A 21,983-nucleotide genomic window follows, 5' to 3' on the forward strand; every position below is an offset into this window, starting at 1 on the left:
TCCGAATCACAGACTTCCAATTTTATTAGTTTTTTAAAAATAGAACGATTAATGAATTTAGGGCCACGTGGCCTGAAATTCTCAGCTATTTTTTCCTGCTTCACCATGACCCAATTCAAGATACTACATCATACATCACGTGGTGGGCTTTCCCAGTTTGTGCAAGGCATTGTGGGATACAAATTTGAAACAGGAGAGGAAAATGGAGGCCGCGAATGAAACATGGAAGACCGACTACAGTAACAGAAAGTGAGAAGAAAAGATGTTATGTTGTGAAGGAAAGGAAATGCAGGACCAAACTAATAAATATCAGCGGTCAGCGAGCACCTCGGTGTGATCAGCTGTTCGTTTAGTGACAGAATGATGGAACTGTCAGTGCACGGTCAAAGGTAAACCTGTAGATGGCAGTAATGCAACACTGTGTATGCCAGCTGCTGTAAAACCCAAAAGAAGAAGGAAAAGAAGAAGAAGCTTGTAAACCTGCATGAGCACACGGACTTCCTCTGTCTGCGTGACTGTGTGAAGTGGGAGATTTCATGCACATTATTTGCAAGGGAATCTCCTTAAATTAAATAACTTCCCAGCCACAGAATGGCCTGTTTTTTGAGAGATTGCAGAAAAAAAACATGTATCACAATGACCAAATTTCAGAAGGAACTAAATTTCACCAATTTTATGAACTCGAAAGGCCATCTAGCTTTAATGTAAGGTAACCTTGCACCTACTCAGACCATGAGCTGGCCTAGTGCTTAGTGTGTCTACATTTTGACTGGGAGATTGTGAGTTCTACTCATGGTTGGGTCATACCAAAGACCATCATAAAAATGTTACCTACTGCCATCTGGTGAGACATGTTGCAATACAGATACAAGTGGGGAATCAAACTCTCGTGTTTACCAGAGGACTGGCCCGCCACTGTAATAGGCAAGAGGCCAAGGGCTACTGAAACGGAGATTGGTGCTGCCTGAGGTGTCTTGGTGGCACGGGAAGGACTTTGATTTTTGATTTGAACCTTCATGTAAAATGTTATCTACAACTCTGAGTTATCCTGAACCTAAACCCCAACATCCCGCAATTAAACACCCAGTTTTGTATTAACTTATACAGTGTTAAACTAGAAGGGCATTTGGTAGAGTGCAGACCACTCCCAAGCCACATATCAACATCCAAATCACATCATTTGAGCCTAGGATAATACTAAAGCTGTGCACAAAATTTCATCAAAATCCGTTCACTACTTTGAGTTATGTTGGGAAAAGTAAAAAAAAAAAATCTGGATCCACATACATATCTGGATTTGCATCAAAATCAAATCAGATGTTCCTTGGCCCATGGCTCACCTTTCCACCAAATTTCATCCAAATCTGTTCACTACTTTTTGAGTTACGTTGGGAACAGACAAACTGAGGTGAAAACATAACCTCTTCCAACAAAGTTGGCGAGGGTAATTAATATTCATATGTACAACAGTTCTACAGTTCTTTCTTTCCAGTTTAATTTATTGTATAAGAAATCTGTTGAGGTTAAACTTTTCTGTTTACCTTTGTTATTTTGAAGATGTAGAAGCGAGTGCCGTGTTGAAGCAGTTTGGAGAGTACTTCTTTGAGTTCTGTAAAAGATCAGGATATGACCACATGCTGCGCACACTGGGAGGAAACCTCTTTGAGTTTATAGAAAATCTGGATGCCTTGCATGGCTACCTCTCGCTCTCGTATAAGGTAGGTGAGCACTGAGTCCTAGAGGGGAATTTTAATGAAAGGAGGATGAATAATGAAATATTGGCTGGCTTTTTTCATGGTATATCAGTCTTTGACTCATTCAGTATCATGCTAGCTGAATGGAATATATCTGATATACCACGAAAAAAGCCAGCCAATACAGTGGTGCTTGAAAGTTTGTGAACCCTTTAGAATTTTCTATATTTCTGCATAAATATGACCTAAAATGTCATCAGATTTCCACACAAGTCCTAAAAGTAGATAAAGAGAACCCAGTTAAACAAATGAGACAAAAATATTATACTTGGTCATTTATTTATTGAGGAAAATGATCCAATATTACATATCTGTGAGTGGCAAAAGTATGTGAACCTCTAGGATTACCAGTTAATTTGAAGGTGAAATTAGAGTCAGGTGTTTTCAATCAATGGGATGACAATCAGGTGTGAGTGGGCACCTTGTTTTATTTAAAGAACAGGGATCTATCAAAGTCTGATCTTCACAACACATGTTTGTGGAAGTGTATCATGACACGAACAAAGGAGATTTCTGAGGACCTCAGAAAAAGAGCTGTTGATGCTCATCAGGCTGGAAAAGGTTACAAAACCATCTCTAAAGAGTTTGGACTCCACCAATCCACAGTCAGACAGATTGTGTACAAATGGAGGAAATTCAAGACCATTGTTACCCTCCCCAGGAGTGGCCGACCAACAAAGATCACTCCAAGGGCAAGGCATGTAATAGTCGGTGAGGTCACAAAGGACCCTAGGGTAGCTTCTAAGCAACTGAAGGCCTCTCTCACATTGGCTAATGTTAATGTTCATGAGTCCACCAACAGGAGAACACTGAACAACAATGGTGTGCATGGCAGGGTTGCAAGGAGAAAGCCACTGCTCTCCAAAAAGAACATTGCTGCTCATCTGCAGTTTGCTAAAGATCACGTGGACAAGCCAGAAGGCTATTGGAAAAATATTTTGTGGATGGATAAGACCAAAATAGAACTGTTTGGTTTAAATAAGGAGTGCTATGTTTGGAGAAAGGAAAACACTGCATTCCAGCATAAGAACCTTATCCTATCTGTGAAACATGGTGGTGGTAGTATCATGGTTTGGGCCTGTTTTGCTGCATCGGGGCCAGGACGGCTTGCCATCGTTCATGGAACAATGAATTCTGAATTATACCAGGAATTCTAAAGGAAAATGTCAGGACATCTGTCCATGAACTGAATCTCAAGAGAAGGTGGGTCATGCAGCAAGACAACGACCCTAAGCACACAAGTCGTTCTACCAACGAATGGTTAAAGAAGAATAAAGTTAATGTTTTGGAATGGCCAAGTCAAAGTCCTGACCTTAATCCAGTCGAAATGTTGTGGAAGGACCTGAAGCGAGCAGTTCATGTGAGGAAACCCACCAACATCCCAGCGTTGAAGCTGTTCTGTACGGAGGAAATGGGCTAAAATTCCTTCAAGCCGGTGTCCAGGACTGATCAACAGTTACCGGAAACTTTTAGTTGCAGTTATTGCTGCACAAGGGGGTCACACCAGATACTGAAAGCAAAGGTTCACATACTTTTGCCACTCACAGATATGTAATATTGGATAATCTTCCTCAATAAATAAATGACCAAGTATAATATTTTTGTCTCATTTGTTTAACTGGGTTCTCTTTATCTACTTTTAGGACTTGTGTGAAAATCTGATGATGTTTTAGGTCATATTTATGCAGAAACATAGAAAATTCTAAAGGGTTCACAAACTTTCAAGCACCACTGTATTATAATAATAATACATACATACATACATACATACATACATACATACATACACATTTGATGGAACAATTATAGATTTTACAAAAAGTTAAGAACAGGGGGGTAACTTGCCAATATTGAATGCTGGATCTGATCAACTGTAATTCAATGTTCTATCAATCCAATGTCCATGTACGAAGTCAAAGTTCTAACAATAAAAATGGTACAAGTCCAAAAAGCCTGAACAACAACAACCCAGCTTATATACAAGCGATATATAGGTTGACAGTTTAAGTTCAAAGTTACTTTTGGTCGTAGTTAATTGTTACTTTGCAGTCGTTCAAAACAAAAGGGCTTTGCTGAGTGAAGTCCACGAGTGAAGTCCTCTTGTAAAAGTCTCCGTCACTTTTCCCCACCTCCAAGTAGAACTTTGACAGTATTTCTGCTATTGCTCTCTTTTCCAGTTTTTTGATGTCCATTGGTATGCTTTTCTCTTGTAAATATGTGAAAAATATCCAGTGAAGTCAGAGCATTTTTTAAGGATTTTCCACTAGGAGACCAACTGGTCTGGGCAATACAATCACAGGCCCCAGAGTCCATGCGGCTGCACCACTGCGGCATATTCTGTGATGCAAAATGGTTCACCAATCCCCATACAGACAAACACACTACAGTGACTACACAGCTATCAAGAGCAATTACCAAGCACAAATGTTATGTCAAAAAGACACTCAAAGTTACACAGTAATGACATCGGATTCTGACATCAGCCATCTCAGTAACCAAATTTTAGTTTTGTTTTTCTTAACCAACATGATCTTGTGTGTATATCTTATAACATTGATCTTCGTTTTCCTTGTTAAATGTATACTGACATGCTACTTGGTTAATTAATTGCAATTGATTGAACCAAATGATAAGACATAACTTGGTTTAAAATTTGGTCTCCCAGTGAAGCTGGTTTGGCATTGACTGGGAGACCATTTGGTCTCCCAGTAACTATGTTAAAAAATGCTCTGAGTGAAGTTTTGGGAGCCTTTCAGGTGTTCAGTGCATCTTTCTCTTTCAAAATTATCTCTAAATCTTCTGCTTTTAATGAAACAAACCTTGCGGCCATGTTTGTGTACAAACTGTCAGTCACTCACTAGCACGGAAGTTTTACATCTCTGATGTGTCTCTTTTCCAGTTTTTTTATGTCCATTGGTATGTTTTTCTTTTGTAAATATGCATGAAGAATATATAATGCAGTTTTGGTAGCCTTTCGGGTGTTCAATGCGTCTTCAGTTTCAGTTTTCAGTTTATTTATTTAGTGCTTAAACCTAGTGCTGGATTAGCCTCATCTTCTCTCTCTCCCAGACGACAAAGAAATGCTTGTGCGCATGTGCAGCAGAAAAGTTTTGTCATTGGATCTTTGCATAAGCTCCGATGTGTGATGTCATGTTATCATGACAACGTGCGATATTATAACAATATTGCACACTCTCCATTGGAGAGAGTGATGTAATGCATGGAGGATAAGTGATATGATAACAATATTGCATGCCATCAATAAACCCACTAGAAGGGAATAGAATACATGTTTTTATTCCATGGACAAAGTGGCCCATATGTATAATAATGTAGAATATTGGTAATGTGAGTAATGACATCAAATGCATATCAACAGTCAACAAAATATAGTTATCCAGCATACAGTCTTGTATTTGAGTGCTGTTAAGCGTGTTTCCCTGCTTTATCATCATTAAGCATTAATTTCATTCACCCGGGTTGCCAGGTTTCAGCAAAGTTTCCAATAAAAAAGAAGTACAATAAGCTGGTTGCATAAGTGTGCACACACTTAAACTAATACTTTGTTGAAACACCTTTTGATTTAATTACAGCATTCAGTCTTTTTGCGTTCACACCTGCCATCAATTAAAATGACTCTGATTAACCCCAAATAAAGTTCAGCTGTCCTAGTAGGATTTTCCTGACATTTACTCTGTTGCATCCTCCAGCAAAAGCCATGGATCACAGAGAGCTTACGAAGCATCAAAGGGTTCTCATTGTTGAAAGGTATCAGTTTGGAGAAGGGTACAAAAAATTTCCCACGGCATTAGGTATACCATGGAGCACAGTGAAGACAGTCATCAAGAAGTGGAGAAAATATGGGACAACAGTGACATTACCGAGAACTGGACGTCCCTCCAAAATTGATGAAATGATAAGATGAAAACTGGTCAGGGAGGCTGCCAAGAGGCCTACAGCAACACTGAAGGAGCTGCAGGAATTTCTGACAAGTACTGGTTGTGTACTATATGTGACGACAATCTCCCATATTCTCCGTATGTCTGGACTATGGGGTAGGGTCTCAAGACGGAAGCCTTTTCTTACAAAGAAAAAACATCAAGGCCTGGCTAAATTTTGCAAAAAAGTGCATCAACTCTCCCAAAAGCATGTGGGAAAATGTGTTATGGTCTGATGAAACCAAGGTTGAACATTTTGGCCACAATTCCAAAAGGTATGTTTGGTGCAAAAACAACACCGCATCACCAAAAGAACACCATACCCATGGTGTGAAGCATAGTGGTGGCAGCATCATGTTTTTGGGTTGTTGTTTTTTTTTTTTCAGCTCGATCAGGGGCTTTAGTCAAGGTGGAGGGAATTATGAACAGTTCTAAATACCAGCCAATTTTGGCCCAAAACCTTCAGGTAAATTAAAGTTTTGGAATGGCCCAGCCAGAGCCCAGACCTAAATCCAATTGAAAATCTGTGGGGTGACCTGAAGAGGGCTGTGAACAAGAGATGCCCTCACAATCTGACAGATTTGGAGCACTTTTGCGAGGAAGAGTGGGCAAATATTGCCAAGTCTAGATGTGGCAGGCTGATAGACTCCGACCCAAAACGACTGAATGCTGTAATTAAATCAAAAGGTGCTTCAACAAAGTTTTAGTTTAAGGGTGTGCACACTTACGCAACCAACTTATTGTATGTTTTTTTTAATGTTTTTCCCACCTCACAGATTTGTTTGTTTTTGAATTGAATTGTACAGGTTATAGGTCACATTAAAGGTGGGGAAAGTTTTGAAATTATTTATCATGGTCTCATTTTTTTACATCAGAAAAACCTGTCATTTTAACGGGGTGTGTACACTTTCTATATCCACTGTACCGTATATGCCGAGGCTCTGCGTCACCTGAACCTATGGATGATCCATGACTGCATGTTGATACATACAAAAACATCCTTTTGCAGGAAATGAATGCGCCATCATTCCGAGTAGAAAAGAATTGCAATGGCACAATGCTCTTGCACTATTACTCTGACCGCAGTGGGCTCTGTCACATTGTCCCAGGTGAGACAAAAGGCTGTTTAAGCTGCATTTTCAAACACTCAGGAATTGATATGGGGCTGATTTTATCAGAGTGCCATTTACCACTTGTAAATTTTAACTCTTAAAAATGTATTATAGTTTGTCAGCACTGAATTAAAAAAAAAGTTTTTATCCATTCCAAATGGTGTCAATCCATCTCAGGAACCCATGTGATGTACCGTATTTCCATTCTGTACTTAGCAGTATCATGTTGAATCATGGTTGTACATATACAGGCAGTAGGCACATAAGCAAATGAGTTATTCCACTGTCTTCCATTATGATTTTAGGTATCATTGGAGCAGTAGCAAAAGACTTCTTTAACAGTCAAATAGACATGAAGATTGTGAATCAGATGGAGGAGGTGGAAAGGACAGGAAAGAAAGAGCATGTTGTTTTTCTTATAAGCAACAATCCTGCTTTTTCTGAAAAGCTACGTAGTAAAAATCCATCACCATCACAGCGCGATCATGCCCCAGGGTGTAGAACAAACACTGTGCATATAAACAAGCAGGTAAATGTATCCTTATTGAGGAAAAAAAAAAAGTAGTTGTTGTAGCTGAAAAAAAATCCATGAATGCAATTTTTTCCAGGAGTTACTATAATTTTGGTGGGATAATTAATATTGTTGTCCTGAAAGTCACTATATAATCTATTTATAATTATTTTTTTTCACGGATTTCTTTCCAGGAAGAAGCACGATTAAGAGGGAGCAAGAATCTCATATATGGTACATGTAGGAACCACTGGGAGACAGTCAGAAGCTTAGTGCGGCTGGGAAAAGGTAATAGGCAAATAAATATCGTATTTTAATTTAGCAATTCATTTTTATAGTATTCTGTATACAACCCCAATTCCATAAATTTGGGACACTGTGTAAAAGGTTAATAAAAACACAATATGATGATTTGCAAATCTTGGAAACCCTATATTTCATTGAAAATAGTACAAAGACAACATATCAAATGTAGAAACTGAGAAAGTTTGTTTTTTGAAAAATGTTTGCTCATTTTGAATTTGATGCCAGCAATACATTTCAAAAAAAGTTGGGAAGGGGCAACAAAAGACTGAAAAAGTTATGCTAAAAAAAACCCACCTAATTTGGTTAACTGGCAACAGGTCAGTAACATGATTGGGTATAAAAAAAAAAAGAGCATCCCAAAGAGGCGGAGTCTCTCAGAAGTAATGATGGGGAGGGGTTCACCGCTCTGTGAAAGACTGCATGGGCAAACAGTTTAAGAATAACGTTCCTCAATGTAAAATTGCAAAGAATTTGGGGATCACATCATCTATGGTACATAATATCATTAAAAGATTCAGAGAATCTGGAGAAATCTTAGAAATCATGGACACCACGTCCTCCTGGCTAAAGAGGAAAGGGACTATCTGGCTTGTTATCAGTGCACAGTTCAAAAGCCAGCATCTGTGATGGTATGAGGGTGCATTAGTGCACATGACATGGGTAGCTTGTACATCTGGGAAGTCATCATTAATGCTGAATGATATTTACACGTTTCAGAACAATATGCTGCCATCCAGACAAAATCTTTTTCAGGGAAGGCCTTCCTTCTTTCAGCAAGACAATGCCAAACTACTTTCTGCACATATTAAAACTGTGCACGGCTCCGAAGTAAAAGAGTCCAGGTGCTAAACTGGCCTGCCTGCAGTCTAGACCTGTCTCCCATTTAAAACATTTGGCACATTATGAAGCGCAAAATATGGAAAAAGAGACCTGGAATTGTTGAGCAACTGAAATTGTATCTCAGACAAGAATGGGACAACATTTCTCTTTCAAAACTACAGCAATTGGGGCGGCACGGTGGTGTAGTGGTTAGCGCTGTCGCCTCACAGCAAGAAGGTCTGGGTTCGAGCCCCGTGGCCGACGAGGGCCTTTCTGTGTGGAGTTTGCATGTTCTCCCCGTGTCTGCGTGGGTTTCCTCCGGGTGCGCCGGTTTCCCCCACAGTCCAAAGACATGCAGGTTAGGTTAACTGGTGACTCTAAATTGACCGTAGGTGTGAATGTGAGTGTGAATGGTTGTCTGTGTCCATGTGTCAGCCCTGTGATGACCTGGCGACTTGTCCAGGGTGTACCCTGCCTTTCGCCTGCGACCCTGTAGAACAGGATAACGCGGCTAGAGATAACGAGATGAGATGAGTTCCCAAACGTTTACAGAGTGTTGTTAAAAGTAGAGGTGATGCAACACAGTGGTAAACATGCCCCTGTCCCAACTTTTCTGAAACATGTTGCTGACATCAAATTCAAAATAAGCATATATTTTTCAAAAAGCAATAACATTTCTCAGTTTCAACATGTGATACATTGTCTTTGTACTATTTTCAATAAAATATATGATTTCCATGATTTGCAAATCATCATATTCTGTTTTTATTTACATTTTACACAGTGTCCCAAATTTATTGAATTGGAGTTGTAAATAAAAACAAATACATTGACTTGTAATCAATACCCTTTTCGAAAATTATTATGGAATTCCATTTGGAAAATCTTGTAATTCCATAGAGAATTTCCTGCGGCTATTGAACTCAAAGGCCGTTGTAGTTTGGCACTATTGGATCGCACATTGTTATCTCAAAACATAGTACATTTAGAACATTTTATTGGTCAGTCAGTAATGTAAAATTTACATTAGTACTGCTGTGTGCAGAACATTCAGTGTAACTTATTGACCTTATAATAGAATTTCAGATCTTAATTTGTGATCATGGGACATTTATGGACATCCTACAGCATCTTTTGGGTTTAATAGGAATTTTTATGGAGGTAAGACGTGTTCTTCATGAACACCCCAAAGACATTTTGGGCTTAAGGTGCCCTCACTGACAGGCTAATTGTAAATAGAAACTTTTTGTTGTCTTTATAATATCTTATCTCATCTCATTATCTCTAGCCGCTTTATCCTGTTCTACAGGGTCGCAGGCAAGCTGGAGCCTATCCCAGCTGACTACGGGCGAAAGGCAGGGTACACCCTGGACAAGTCGCCAGGTCATTACAGGGCTGACACATAGACACAGACAACCATTCACACTCACATTCACACCTACGGTCAATTTAGAGCCACCAGTTAACCTAACCTGCATGTCTTTGGACTGTGGGGGAAACCGGAGCACCCGGAGGAAACCCACACTGACACGGGGAGAACATGCAAACTCCGCACAGAAAGGCCCTCGCCGGCCACGGGGCTCGAACCCGGACCTTCTTGCTGTGAGGCGACAGCGCTAACCACTACACCACCGTGCCGCCCGTGTGTGTGTGTGTGTGTATGTATGTATATATATATATATATATATATAATTAGTGCTGTCAAGTGATTAAAATATTTAATCGCGATTAATGTCGCGACAGTCATAGTTAACTCGCGATTAATCGCAATTTAATCGCACATTTTTGTCACATAAAAGACCATTGTAATTCTCTTATCAGCATAAAAAAGTGAATGGGCTTGCTTTGTACCAATTTTTTTTTTTTTATTGCAAAGCATAACACTTCTTGACACAGCCACTGCAAAGTAAAACCTAAGCCGAGCACCGGCACGGGGCTAGCAAGAGAACCATGAGTGAAATTATCTACTGTTTGAGTTAGTCTACAACTTTAATCAGAGAGACAGGTTACACAGTGACGGTAGGCTTGTCATGCTTGATTATAATATAAAGTACACTATTATATTAAGTTTAAGTTGTTCGTTGATAAATATTGCATTGAATCTGATCTTTACTGTTTCAGCTCACTTAACACATTTTGTACTTTTACACTTTCTGCCTGTTGATGCGTCGCGCTGTCCAATCAGAGGCGGCCAAATTTGCATATTACAAGAAGGATTTATGGGATAGCATTGAGTTTACAGTTCAGAGGGATCTGGCTTCTTTAGACGCTGTCTTCTTAAAACTGAATAAATATTTAAAAAGAGCCAAATGAGCCAGTCTTTTGAACGGCTCTTTTCAAAGAACGGATCACAAAGATGCGGATCCCATCAAAGAGCCATAAATCCCATCTCTACTAGCGCGCCCTGCCCGCGCTGGTTCTTTGGGGGAGGAGGGCAGAGGACTCTGGCTGTGCGGGGCGGGGCGTGGCATTACAGTCTAGCTGCTATCTGTTTTCTAAGCAAAGTCTCTGTTCCAAGTTCCTGGCAGTTTCAAAAGCTTATGAAAAACCTACATCATGTCACAGAGCGTTAATCTCGCGATAAAAAAATTATCGCCGTTAAAATTGAGTCAAGTTAACGCGTTAATAACGCGACATTTTTGACAGCACTAATATATATGGGCGGCACGGTGGTGTAGTGGTTAGCGCTGTCGCCTCACAGCAATATATATATATATATATATATATATATATATATATATATATATATATATACACTATGATTTCCCCATGAGTACACCTCATGTCATGGGGGAACCATGAGAACTTCTTGTTTTTACATGGAAAAGTTCCATGGTGACCCAGGAACTCCAAATGATAATGCATGGATTCCAGTGGGAAGCCCATGAGAGTTTTCCATATGGCTATAAAAGTTTTTTTTTTAATCATGAAACATACACATTTATCATCTGTGCAGCTGAAATGTAACAATAATTTAAAATCAACCATTTCTCCTGTTTTCAATGTTCTTTTCTTGTTTTTGATTGTTGCAATCTCAGGTAAACTTTTAAGGGGATTTGAGCCAATGTACCCAGAGGAACTGTGCATAGACCTGAAGACATTCTGCAATGCCTTTCCATTTCATATTGTGTTTGATGAACAAGTGAGCCACTATGATCAAATTATAATATACTGTATGGATGTTAAGCAGCTCCATTAAGCAATGCATTACCTTTTTAAGAAAAACTATCTAGAACTTCTTAAATGATCAGTTCCTCCATCTATCTAGTTGAGGGTAAAGCAGGCAGGTGTGACAGTCCAAAAGATCGTCCCTGGATTGCAAACCACAGGGATCCGACTGGATCAGTATTTTACCATTCTGCATCCTGAGGTCACCTTTACCATCGCCAGCATTCGCAAGTTCATCAACAGCCATTTTGTCCTGCAGACCCAGCGAGACATGATGCCTGAGTACTGGAAAGAGATGCCCATGCTTGAGCTCAGAGGTAGGAACTGAGGGATGAGTACACTCTGTATTTTATTCACACAGTATCTGTACTTTCCATAAATATTTAATGGACCTTGGTGTAGTCTAAAGGAGAAATGTAGCTCTAGAAATTGTAACATGGTATGTATGTGTCTGGCGCCAGCTTCTATTTTCCTGACCTGACAAGAATCTTCTTGTCCAAAACTGACAATTAAATCCTGAGCTCTATTTGCTTAAAATGTATCGTACTTTGACCAAAATTGATTTTGGTCTAGAAAGTAGGATTTCTGTCTCGAACTGATTTCATCTCAGTCCCTGTTATGAATTCCCCCAGGGTTCCCCAATGACAAAATGGTACACTGCTTTTCATGTTATTTGTTTTGTTACGGGTTCTCCATGTGCTATTGTTTAAAATGCCATGTGTCTTTGCTGTTATTTTAATCCTATCTCCACCCCGTTCACTGGTTGGTTTGTTCCCTGATTGTTTTCACCTGTTCTGTGGTAATCCTTGAATAGTTGTGTGTATGTGTGTGTGTGTGTGTGTATCCTACTGTTTCTTTGTAGTGTCACATGGTGTGTAGTAGCTGAGCCGTGATTTCTTTAATTCCACATTCGTTCTAGTTCTTGATCATATGGATGATATGGATCATCCATATTTAACTCTGTCTCCCTGTATTTGGATCCTTGCAATGACATTGGCATTTTTACCTAGTTATGTTTTGCCTCTCATTGCAGATTACAGTCGCATTCCTACTATCTTTTAAAAGCTGTTGTATATCTGTGGTGCGTTTGCCTGCTTAGTTTCGACCGAAATACCAGAGAGCTGGAGAGACTGTAACAATAAAGTCATATTAATTTTCCATTTTCGGTCTGGACAAAGTTCTAAACTGGGATTTGCACAATGCAAAAGTTTAAACTAAGCCAACCGTCATTAACTGAAACCTCTTTGCTCTTCATTTCTCTTTTCCCAGGTCAGATGTTGTGGATGGCTCCTCTGCACTGCATGTTGTACCAGGCATCCCCCTTACTGCGCAACTTGCAGGAGTTGGAGGAGAGGCGCATGTACTTATCTGATATTGCTCCACATGACGCCACACGACACCTCATTTTGCTCAACCAGCAGCGGCTGGCCGAGATGGAGCTCTCCAGCCAGCTGGAGCGCAAGAAGGAACAGCTGCGCCAGCTTTCTCAGCATCTTGAGCAAGAGAAAGAGAAGACTGAGAACCTTTTGTATGCCATGCTTCCCAAGCATGTAGCGAATCAACTGAAGGAGGGCAAAAGAGTGGAGGCAGGTAAATGAAAAAAGGTGGACAAGAGGGATGGGAAAAGTTGAGGATTTTTTATTTTTATTTTTTTACAGAATGCACAATCACTGATGAGTAAAGAAGAAAACAAACAGTGGTCCTTGAGCAGAGCCTTGTGGCACACCAAACATTACTTTATATAGGGATTTGTATTGTATTGTTGCATCATGATTCTGCAGGCACTACATTTCTGAGAAGAACAGTATTCAAAAACTTTCTAAGAAATCGTTGCAGAGTAAAAATGTACTGTTGTAGTACTTGAGACTGATCTTGGTCTCAAGACCTCTTTTTGAAGGTCTCGATCTCATCTTGGGATCGACCGCATTTTTACTCGGTCTTTTCTCGGACATAGAGACTCGGGTTTTTATTTCAAAACCACAACTGTAGGGATTTTACTAAATTGCTTATGCATTGTCTGATTTGTTTGTGAACATCTTTAGTCAAGTCAAGTCAACTTTATTGTCAAATATGCTATACATGCTCGACATACAGCACAGATGAAATATCAGTCCTCTCTGACCCACGGTGCAAACAGGCAATGCAATAAATAAAAATAGAATAATTGAAAAAAACAAACAATATAAACAGTATAAACACTCTAGATAGGAACTAGACATAGACTAAACACTCAGACAAACAATATAAACAGTATAAACACTAGATAAGAACAAGACGTAGACTAAACATTCAGACAATATAAACAGTGCAAACACTAGATAAGAACTACACACAGACTAAACACTCAGACAATATAAACAGTATAAACACTCTAGATATGAACTAGACGTAGACTAAACACTCATATATATATAATATACACACACACACACACACAAATTGGTTCAAATAACCAAACAGTCAAGGGCACTTGAGGTATAGCAGGTAAACATTTACTGTGATTGGATGTAAAACCTTCTGCTTCAAATGCAACCAATAACATAACTCATTGCTAATTTGAAAATTTTCTTCCTGTTAATGGACGTCGCCCCTTCACACCCAGTGGTCTGGTCCTGGTCTTGACTCAGTCTCGCCCTGCCTTAGTCTTGGTTTTGACTTGATCTCAAACCCTGAATGTCTTGGTCTTGTCTCAGTCTCAATACACTCTGGTCTTGGTCATGACTTGGTCTCGGTTTAGGTGGTTTTGACTACAACACTGTAAAAATGGTCAGAAGTGTTTATTTCTAGGTTTATCTGAATGCCTGTAGCTATTCTAAATCACAGTGGGCATCTTCTCATCTCATCTCATTATTTCTAGCCACTTTATCCTGTTCTACAGGGTTGCAGGCAAGTTGGAGCCTATCCCAGCTGACTATGGGTGAGAGGCGGGGTACACCCTGGACAAGTCACCAGGTCATCACAGGGCTGACACATAGACACAGACAACCATTCACACTCACATTCACACCTACGGTCAATTTAGAGTCACCAGTTAACCTAACCTGCATGTCTTTGGACTGTGGGGGAAACCGGAGCACCCAGAGGAAACCCACGTGGACACGGGGAGAACGTGCAAACTCCACACAGAAAGGCCCTCGTCGGCCACGGGGCTCGAACCCGGACCTTCTTGCTGTGAGGCGACAGCACTAACCACTACATCACCGTGCCGAGTGGGCATCTTAATAGTTTTATTTTGTTTCTGTTCTTCAGGTGAGTTTAAGGAGTGCACCATCCTCTTCAGTGATGTGGTAACCTTCACCAACATTTGTTCTCAGTGTGAGCCCATACAGATCGTCAACATGCTCAACTCCATGTATTTGAAATTTGACCGTCTCACCACTGTTCACAATGTTTACAAGGTAAACTGAACACTCTTGAAAGAACTTTTACCACTTAAAATTTACCACTCAGGACTGCCAGAGATTGTTACATGTTACATTACTATATGTTACAGTGGCATATTATTGATATGCCGTTGAATATACAGTATGTGAGAGGTTTTACACCAATATATTACCCGAAAGTATAAATATAAACTGGAGCTATGTATGTGTGAATCTATTGTATGTATTTTTGCTAGTTAAAATCTACTGTATGTATATGGTCTATTCTGTAATTGCAGGTACATTTCAAGTGTTGACTCTGTGAGTAATTGTCAGCTCTGTTATCGTTAAACTGGGCATATCAAATTAACATTAACAGAATTGGTGATAACAGAGTTGACATTTTCCACCATTTTGTGTCTTAACTCCACACGCTAACCTCAAACTAGCTACCACATGGCATGTATAAAAACAGAATTTTATGGATTTTAATCATATTATTGTTTTTAAAAATTGAGTGAGAGATTCACTCCAATGTCACAACAACAAATTAGATGAATAATTAATGCACTGTTGGTGTATCCTCAACATTTTGTTCAAATTAATGAGAGAACAAACATAACATACCTCACTGCCTTTCTGGTGTCATGTGTATTATTAAAAGTTTTTGTGGATTTTATATGGTTTTATAACAGAGTTGACAAGAACATTGGGATGGATCAAAAATATAATTTTTTATTACTGAAATTTTACAGAAAATAGACTTTCTATGCAACTGATTTTCTAATAGTTAATAGAATAAGCCCCAAAAAACAGATTGTTAGACTGAGTCACTTCATGTTTATTCAAGTTGAATGTATGAATCAGGAGTCGAAGAAGGCCAATAATGTGGGGGGAGGGGGGAGCCATTTAGTGAATGTATTATGGATAAATTGGGTCTAAAATTTATCCATAAACAATAATGCAAATTATGGCAAACTTTCACCAATAGCAATGCTTGATGTACATCAAGCATTGCTATTGGTGAAAGTTTGCCATAATTTGCATTATTGTTCAAAACTGATTCAGTAAAGATTTATTTTGTGGAAAATAACAAAAGGTTTCTCTCAGAGACATGAAATGTACCCCGAATTGTAGAATGACCCGTATACTGTAAGTTTTGATATACTGTAACAAATGAACTTAGACATAAACTTACTGATTTAACTCTTGATGTTGATCCTGTAGGTTGAAACAATAGGTGATGCCTACATGGTGGTGGGTGGCATCCCAATCCCAGTATCCAGTCATGCTGAGCGAGTGGCTAACTTTGCCCTAGGTATGATCATTGCTGCCAAAGAGGTTACCAACCCTGTTACAGGAGGCCCTATTCAGGTGAGAGTACAAGCAGTAAATATTTCTTTCCTAAACTACTATCATATTTCCCAGACAGTTCATTTAATGGTTTTGAAGCTAGCCAAATTAAGAATAAATCAAATGGAGTTTATTATGTGTTGCAAAGATTGTGTGTTTTAGCAATGATTATTGATTAGACTCAAATTCTTCTATCTGACCTTTGCTACTGTTGTACTGAAATGAGTGAAGAGTATGATCGGGTTCTAAGAAGTTGGGTTCCTGGATCTGTCTTGTCTCTTTGTGACTTCAGATTCGGGTAGGCTTGCATAGTGGTCCAGTGCTAGCGGGTGTTGTTGGAGAGAAGATGCCACGCTACTGCCTGTTTGGAGACGCTGTAAATACGGCTTCTCGTATGGAGAGTCATGGCTTGCCCAACAAAATCCACCTCAGCCCCAGTGTATATCAGTGAGTTTCTGGTTTCTGTCTAATAATAATAATAGCTAGACGTCCTCATTTATATGAAGCTTTTCAGTTGTAATAAGTTGCAATGGTCCTTGATAATTGGTACCACACAGCTTTCGTCAAGTTAGAACTGTTGGAAATGATCCATTAATTACCAGATATATTCCTCAACACTCATACAATTTATTGCAATCATTCTTTAATCTTTTGAACTCCTGACTTTGTTCCAGTGCTCTTCAGGACAAGGAGTTCCAGCTAGAGGAACGTGGAGAGATTGAGGTGAAAGGGAAAGGCAGGATGCGAACATATTTTCTTCTAAAAAACCTCAGAGCTACAGAGAACGAGATCATAGGCCGCCAGATGAGGGAAGCTGGCTCAGGACAAGAGTCTGTTCAGTCCAATGAAGACTGCAGCACTGAGCTCCGTTCTTTTAGACCATCTCGAGGTATGTTGGACTTCCGTTCATTTGATTAATCTGTTTAAAAAAAAATTCACCTTAGTATCATCATCATCATCATCCTTGTCGCTAGCGACAATAGGAGGCCATATTCAGGACTGTTTATTCCTGCGGCGGGCATGTCATGCTGACGCTCGTTCTTTAAGTCTCACATCGATCACAGTTTTGCCATGATGCAACCACTGCCGCCAGATGTCGCTGTCAGCAGAGAGATCGTACCAATCCTCTGGGAAGCTACAAATGTCGAGGTCTTCCTTCACGCAGTCTTTCCATCACTTTTTGGGTCTGCCCCGAGAACGCTTTCCATGGGCTAGCTCCCCAAACAAGAGCTGCTTTGGAATTCTGATGCTGTCCATCCTGCAGACATGGCCCAGCCATCGCAGTCAGTTTGATCTTATGGTTGCCTCGATGGAGTTGCAACAGGCTCTCTTTAGCACTTCTGCATTTGTGATATGTTGCCACCATCGGATCCTAAGGATTCGGCACAGTGAGCGTTGGTGGAAGCACTCCAACAAGTGCATATGCCGGGCTAGTGTAGTCCAGGTCTCGCTGCCATAAAGAAGTGTTGGTAAGATTATGGCCTTATAGACTACTAGTTTGGTGGTAATTGATAGTCCTTTCCTATCGAAGCAACGTGCTGAGAGGCAGCGAAAGGAGCCGGCTGCTCTGTTGATTCTCTTTTTAATCTCGGGCTCCAGATTACCAGTGTCTGTTAGATCGCCGCCGAAGTAGGTAAATTTCTGTGCTATCTTCAGAGTGGAATCATCAATCATAGTTGTAGGTGGGTCTTCACAGTTCACATGCATGACTTCGGTTTTTGGCTTTCTAATTGTGAGCCCGAAGTCTTTGCAAGTCTCGTTGAGTACATTTACACCCTCTTGCAGAGATCTGTGGTTGCTGGTAACGAGTGCAGCATCGTCGGCATATAGGAAATCACTTAGATGCGATACTGTGGCAGACTTGGTCTTTAGTCTACGCAGGTTGAACAGCTTGCCGTCTTGTTTATGGCGGATGTTGATGCCAAAGTCGAACATTGACTGGTGGGCCTTCCTCAGCATGTATGAGAAGAAAAGGATGAATAGGGCAGGTGCCAAAACACAACCTTGACGGAGGCCGGATGAGACTCCAAATTCCCCGGTAAGCTCTCCTGACACAGACACCTTAGCTTGCATACCCTCATGGAAGCTTGTAATGATGTTAACGATTTTTGATGGAATCCCAATCTTGAGCAGGAGTTTCCACATAAGCAATCTATTGACAGAATCAAAGGCCTTAACAAGGTCTACAAATAGGACATGAAGTTCCTGATGTTGCTTGTGGCATTTTTCGATGAGTTGTCTCATAGCGAACATCATGTCATTGGTGGATCTTCCAGCTCTGAAACTGCATTGTGCCTCTGGGTAGTACTGTTCGACATGGGGCCATATCCGGTTAAGGATGAGTTTGGCGTAGAGTTTTCCTACGATGGAAAGTAGAGTGATCCCTCTGTAATTACCACAAATGAAGTGACAGTTCTTCTTAAACAGAGTGATGATGGTACCGTCTTTGAACTCCTGTGGCACCCTTTCTTCTTGCCAAATACACAGAAGTAGCTCGTGCAGTTGAGATAGTAGAGGACGCCCGCCGGTCTTGAGGACTTCACAGGGAATGCCGTCTGGACCAGGGGCTTTGTCATTTGATAGTTGTTTTAAAGCCTTCTCCATTTCTGCCATAGTAGGTGGCTCAGCAAGCTCGGTTTGCACCTCCTCCTGCTGAATGTCATCTAGGACTGACAGATTTGCTGTGTCCTGGTGGTTAAGGAGAGTGGAGAAATATTCTTGCCAGCGTACCAGTATGGCATCCTTTTCAGTAAGTCTGTTGCCCTCAGAGTCGTTGATAGGGGTAAGACCAGACGAGCGTCTTTGGGAGATCAGTTTCACTGCCTTAAAGAAACCTTTAGAATCGTGCCTGTCAGCAAAGGTCTCAATTTCGCGAGCTCGATCCAGCCACCACTGATTTTGCAGGGGGCGCAGCTCCCGTTGGCAGGAATTTCTTGCTCTTCTGTAGCATTGGCAGGATGCAGGAGTGTCATTTTGGAGAACCTGTTGGAAAGCTGCCTGTTTTTGCTTGAGAAGGTTGGTGATGAAGATGTTCTCATCGAACCAGTCCCGATGATTCCTTTTAGTAAAGCCAACTGTCTCACTAGCAGAGGCATAGAGAGCCTCTAGGAGGGTTTTGCAGTGTTGATCTAAAGTTCTCTTTTTCAGTTTAAGGTCCAATCTATGTTCAGCAAGCCTCTGTTGTAGTTGGTTGCTGAACTCGGGCAATTTCAGACGAGCAGCGTTGAGGCGGTGCAGACCGGATCTCTTTTTGCAAGACGTTGCATGGAAGCGTAGTTGTAGTCGCGCGCAAACAAGTCTGTGGTCAGTCCAGCAGTCTGCACTGCGGTGGACGCGGGAGTCAACAAGGTCCGACCTGAAGTGTTGGCGAATAATAATATAGTCGATCGTATGCAAGCGCTTGGATCTTGGGTGCATCCATGTGCCTTTATGAATGTCAGGGTGGGAGAATAGAGTGTTGGAGATGGTAAGACCAAACTGGGCGCAAAGTTCGAGCAGTATAATCCCCTGATCGTTTTCCTGACCGAGGCCATGAGGGCCGATAACATTTGGCCAAGTCACGTGGTTGCACCCAACCCTTGCGTTGAAATCTCCAAGAAGAAAAAGTCAGTCGTTTCTGGGAACCCCCGAGAGAATGTCAGTAAGTTGATCGTAGAAGTGGGTCCTTTCCTCGAAGGGTCTCTTGAATGTTGGGGCATAGACACTGATGATAGTTGCGTGACAGGTCTTATCTAGCTTGATGCGCACCCACATTATGTGCGAATTGATCCCTTTCCAGCTGACCAGGAGCGGGTGTAGTTGGTTCTTCACTGCTATTGCAACGCCTTCTTGCTTACCCTCGTCACGGCTTCTACCAGAGTGTACGAAAGTGTAGGAGCCATCGATGAATTCCCCTTCTTCTGGAATACGGCATTCACTCAGACAAGCAATATCTACAGTATATTGAGGCGTTCAAGCTTGGCTGATACCAGGGCAGATCTGCGCTCGGGAGCTTGGCGATTGGATGTAGTAGCATCTGACAACGTTCTTACATTCCAAGATGCTAGTTTGATCTGCTTCATGAAATTTCTGCGGGCACGTTTGGGCTTTTCGGAGCCATTGGGTCCTTGCGGCTTTGCCAGTGACTCGTCATTGATGCGTTTCTGCTGCCTTAGTGTGGGTCGCAGGTTGATGTCTATAGTCATTTGAATAAGGTCTGTAGTGGGTAGAGAAAACACAGTCAGGGGCTGCTAACCCCTGCCCGTGGGTGAGTAGGCTGCCCTCTTCCGTACTCACGTCCCCCAAAGGCATTGGCGTAATAGTGAACTTGTAGGAGATGCATATCTATCGCGTCATCAGCCTCCGGGGCGGTCAAGTATACAACGGTCAGTGGGCTGACCCAAACTGGGACTGACCCGATAATTTTCCTCGAGGTTGTCTCCTGAAGCCTTTCCCGAACCAGGTATAGCCGCAAGGCAGCGGAGGTTTGGAATCAGGGTTTTCCTTCCCCTAGGTGAACTGCCGACCAAGGCTAATGAGCTCCACCTACCCAAAGGGAATATACCATCCCTCACTCGGTCCCTGGTATAACGTTTTGTCTAATACAGGTGCACCACGTGTAGGTAGTTATACAGGAATTAGGTGACCAGAGCCGTGAAGAGTAGTCACCCTACGCACCCTTAGTATGCTAATATCGTTACTTACATCAAGGACAGCAAGTTAACCGGCTAAATTCAAACTGATTCTGTGAACAAAGATTATTAACAATGTTACGCTTCTCAGAGGTGCCAACATTTGGTAGTTTAGCCTTCAGATTTATGATTTTTGACTCCTAACCACGGCCAAAACAGGAGACACTGGAAAAGTTTGTTATGGATTTTTCAGTTTAAGAAACAGACATTGTGAATAAACCTCAACATTACCAAGACAAAGGAACTGGTTGTTGACTTTTATTTGCTGGTCAACAACCAGCAAATAAATAGGGTTGAGTCATATAGATACCTTGGGACAATAATTGATCACAGACTTACCTTTCAACCAAGCACTGAAAACATATTTTCTAAGTGTCAGCAGCGCCTCTTTTTTCTTGAGGAAACTCTGCAGACTTCAGGTTCACCAGTCAGTCCTGATGGCTTTTTACAAATGTTTTATTGAATCTGTAATTACTTTTAATATTTCAGCCAGGTTTGGGTCACTATCTAACATTCATCACAACCCACTAAACAAAATCATAACATTGAGCAGTAAAATAATTGGATTGGAGCAGGAACCACTTATCAGCATCTATAATAGAAGGACTAAATTAAAAGGAACACAAATAGCCTTGGACACTACATACACAATGGACAGTCAATTCTTGGGTTTCAGTCACGTGACTTTTCTTAGCGATTTCACTTCCAGTAAAACTGCTGGTGGTCTAGCAAACCAAAACGGCTGCCGTAGTGCAAACAACTAGTGATAACTTGCCAGAGTATGCTCGTAATCTAGAAGCCACTGCTCGCTTTAGATATATTCAGGAGATTGCTATGTGCAACGGAATTGACCCCTGCAGTCTGCAAAAGAAGGATTTGTCATACGATCTTGAAAACTACCCTTCAGTCGAGTTTCCCAACATCTCGAACTATCTGGTGTTGCAGACGTCTTTCTACACTGTAAAACAGATGAAAGCGTGGAAGAGTATG

General features: G+C 41.0%; 1 protein-coding gene across 1 annotated transcript in view; it reads left to right on the forward strand.

Moving 5' to 3' along the window:
* LOC132871984 (guanylate cyclase soluble subunit beta-2-like) overlaps window positions 1–17,241 on the forward strand; it is a gene marked incomplete at its 5' end in the record, with an annotated part of 28,072 nt that extends 10,831 nt beyond the window's left edge. The window contains 11 exons of the mRNA XM_060906636.1: window positions 1,558–1,718; window positions 6,702–6,801; window positions 7,110–7,333; window positions 7,537–7,603; window positions 11,479–11,582; window positions 11,709–11,925; window positions 12,878–13,198; window positions 14,858–15,006; window positions 16,198–16,344; window positions 16,616–16,770; window positions 16,998–17,241. Coding sequence (XP_060762619.1) covers window positions 1,558–1,718; window positions 6,702–6,801; window positions 7,110–7,333; window positions 7,537–7,603; window positions 11,479–11,582; window positions 11,709–11,925; window positions 12,878–13,198; window positions 14,858–15,006; window positions 16,198–16,344; window positions 16,616–16,770; window positions 16,998–17,241 — 1,889 coding nt within the window. The remainder of the gene's footprint in view (window positions 1–1,557; window positions 1,719–6,701; window positions 6,802–7,109; window positions 7,334–7,536; window positions 7,604–11,478; window positions 11,583–11,708; window positions 11,926–12,877; window positions 13,199–14,857; window positions 15,007–16,197; window positions 16,345–16,615; window positions 16,771–16,997) is intronic.
* Between the last annotated feature and the right edge of the window lie 4,742 nt (window positions 17,242–21,983).

Source organism: Neoarius graeffei, chromosome 23 (genome assembly GCF_027579695.1).
Source record: "Neoarius graeffei isolate fNeoGra1 chromosome 23, fNeoGra1.pri, whole genome shotgun sequence".
Lineage (NCBI taxonomy): Eukaryota > Metazoa > Chordata > Actinopteri > Siluriformes > Ariidae > Neoarius > Neoarius graeffei.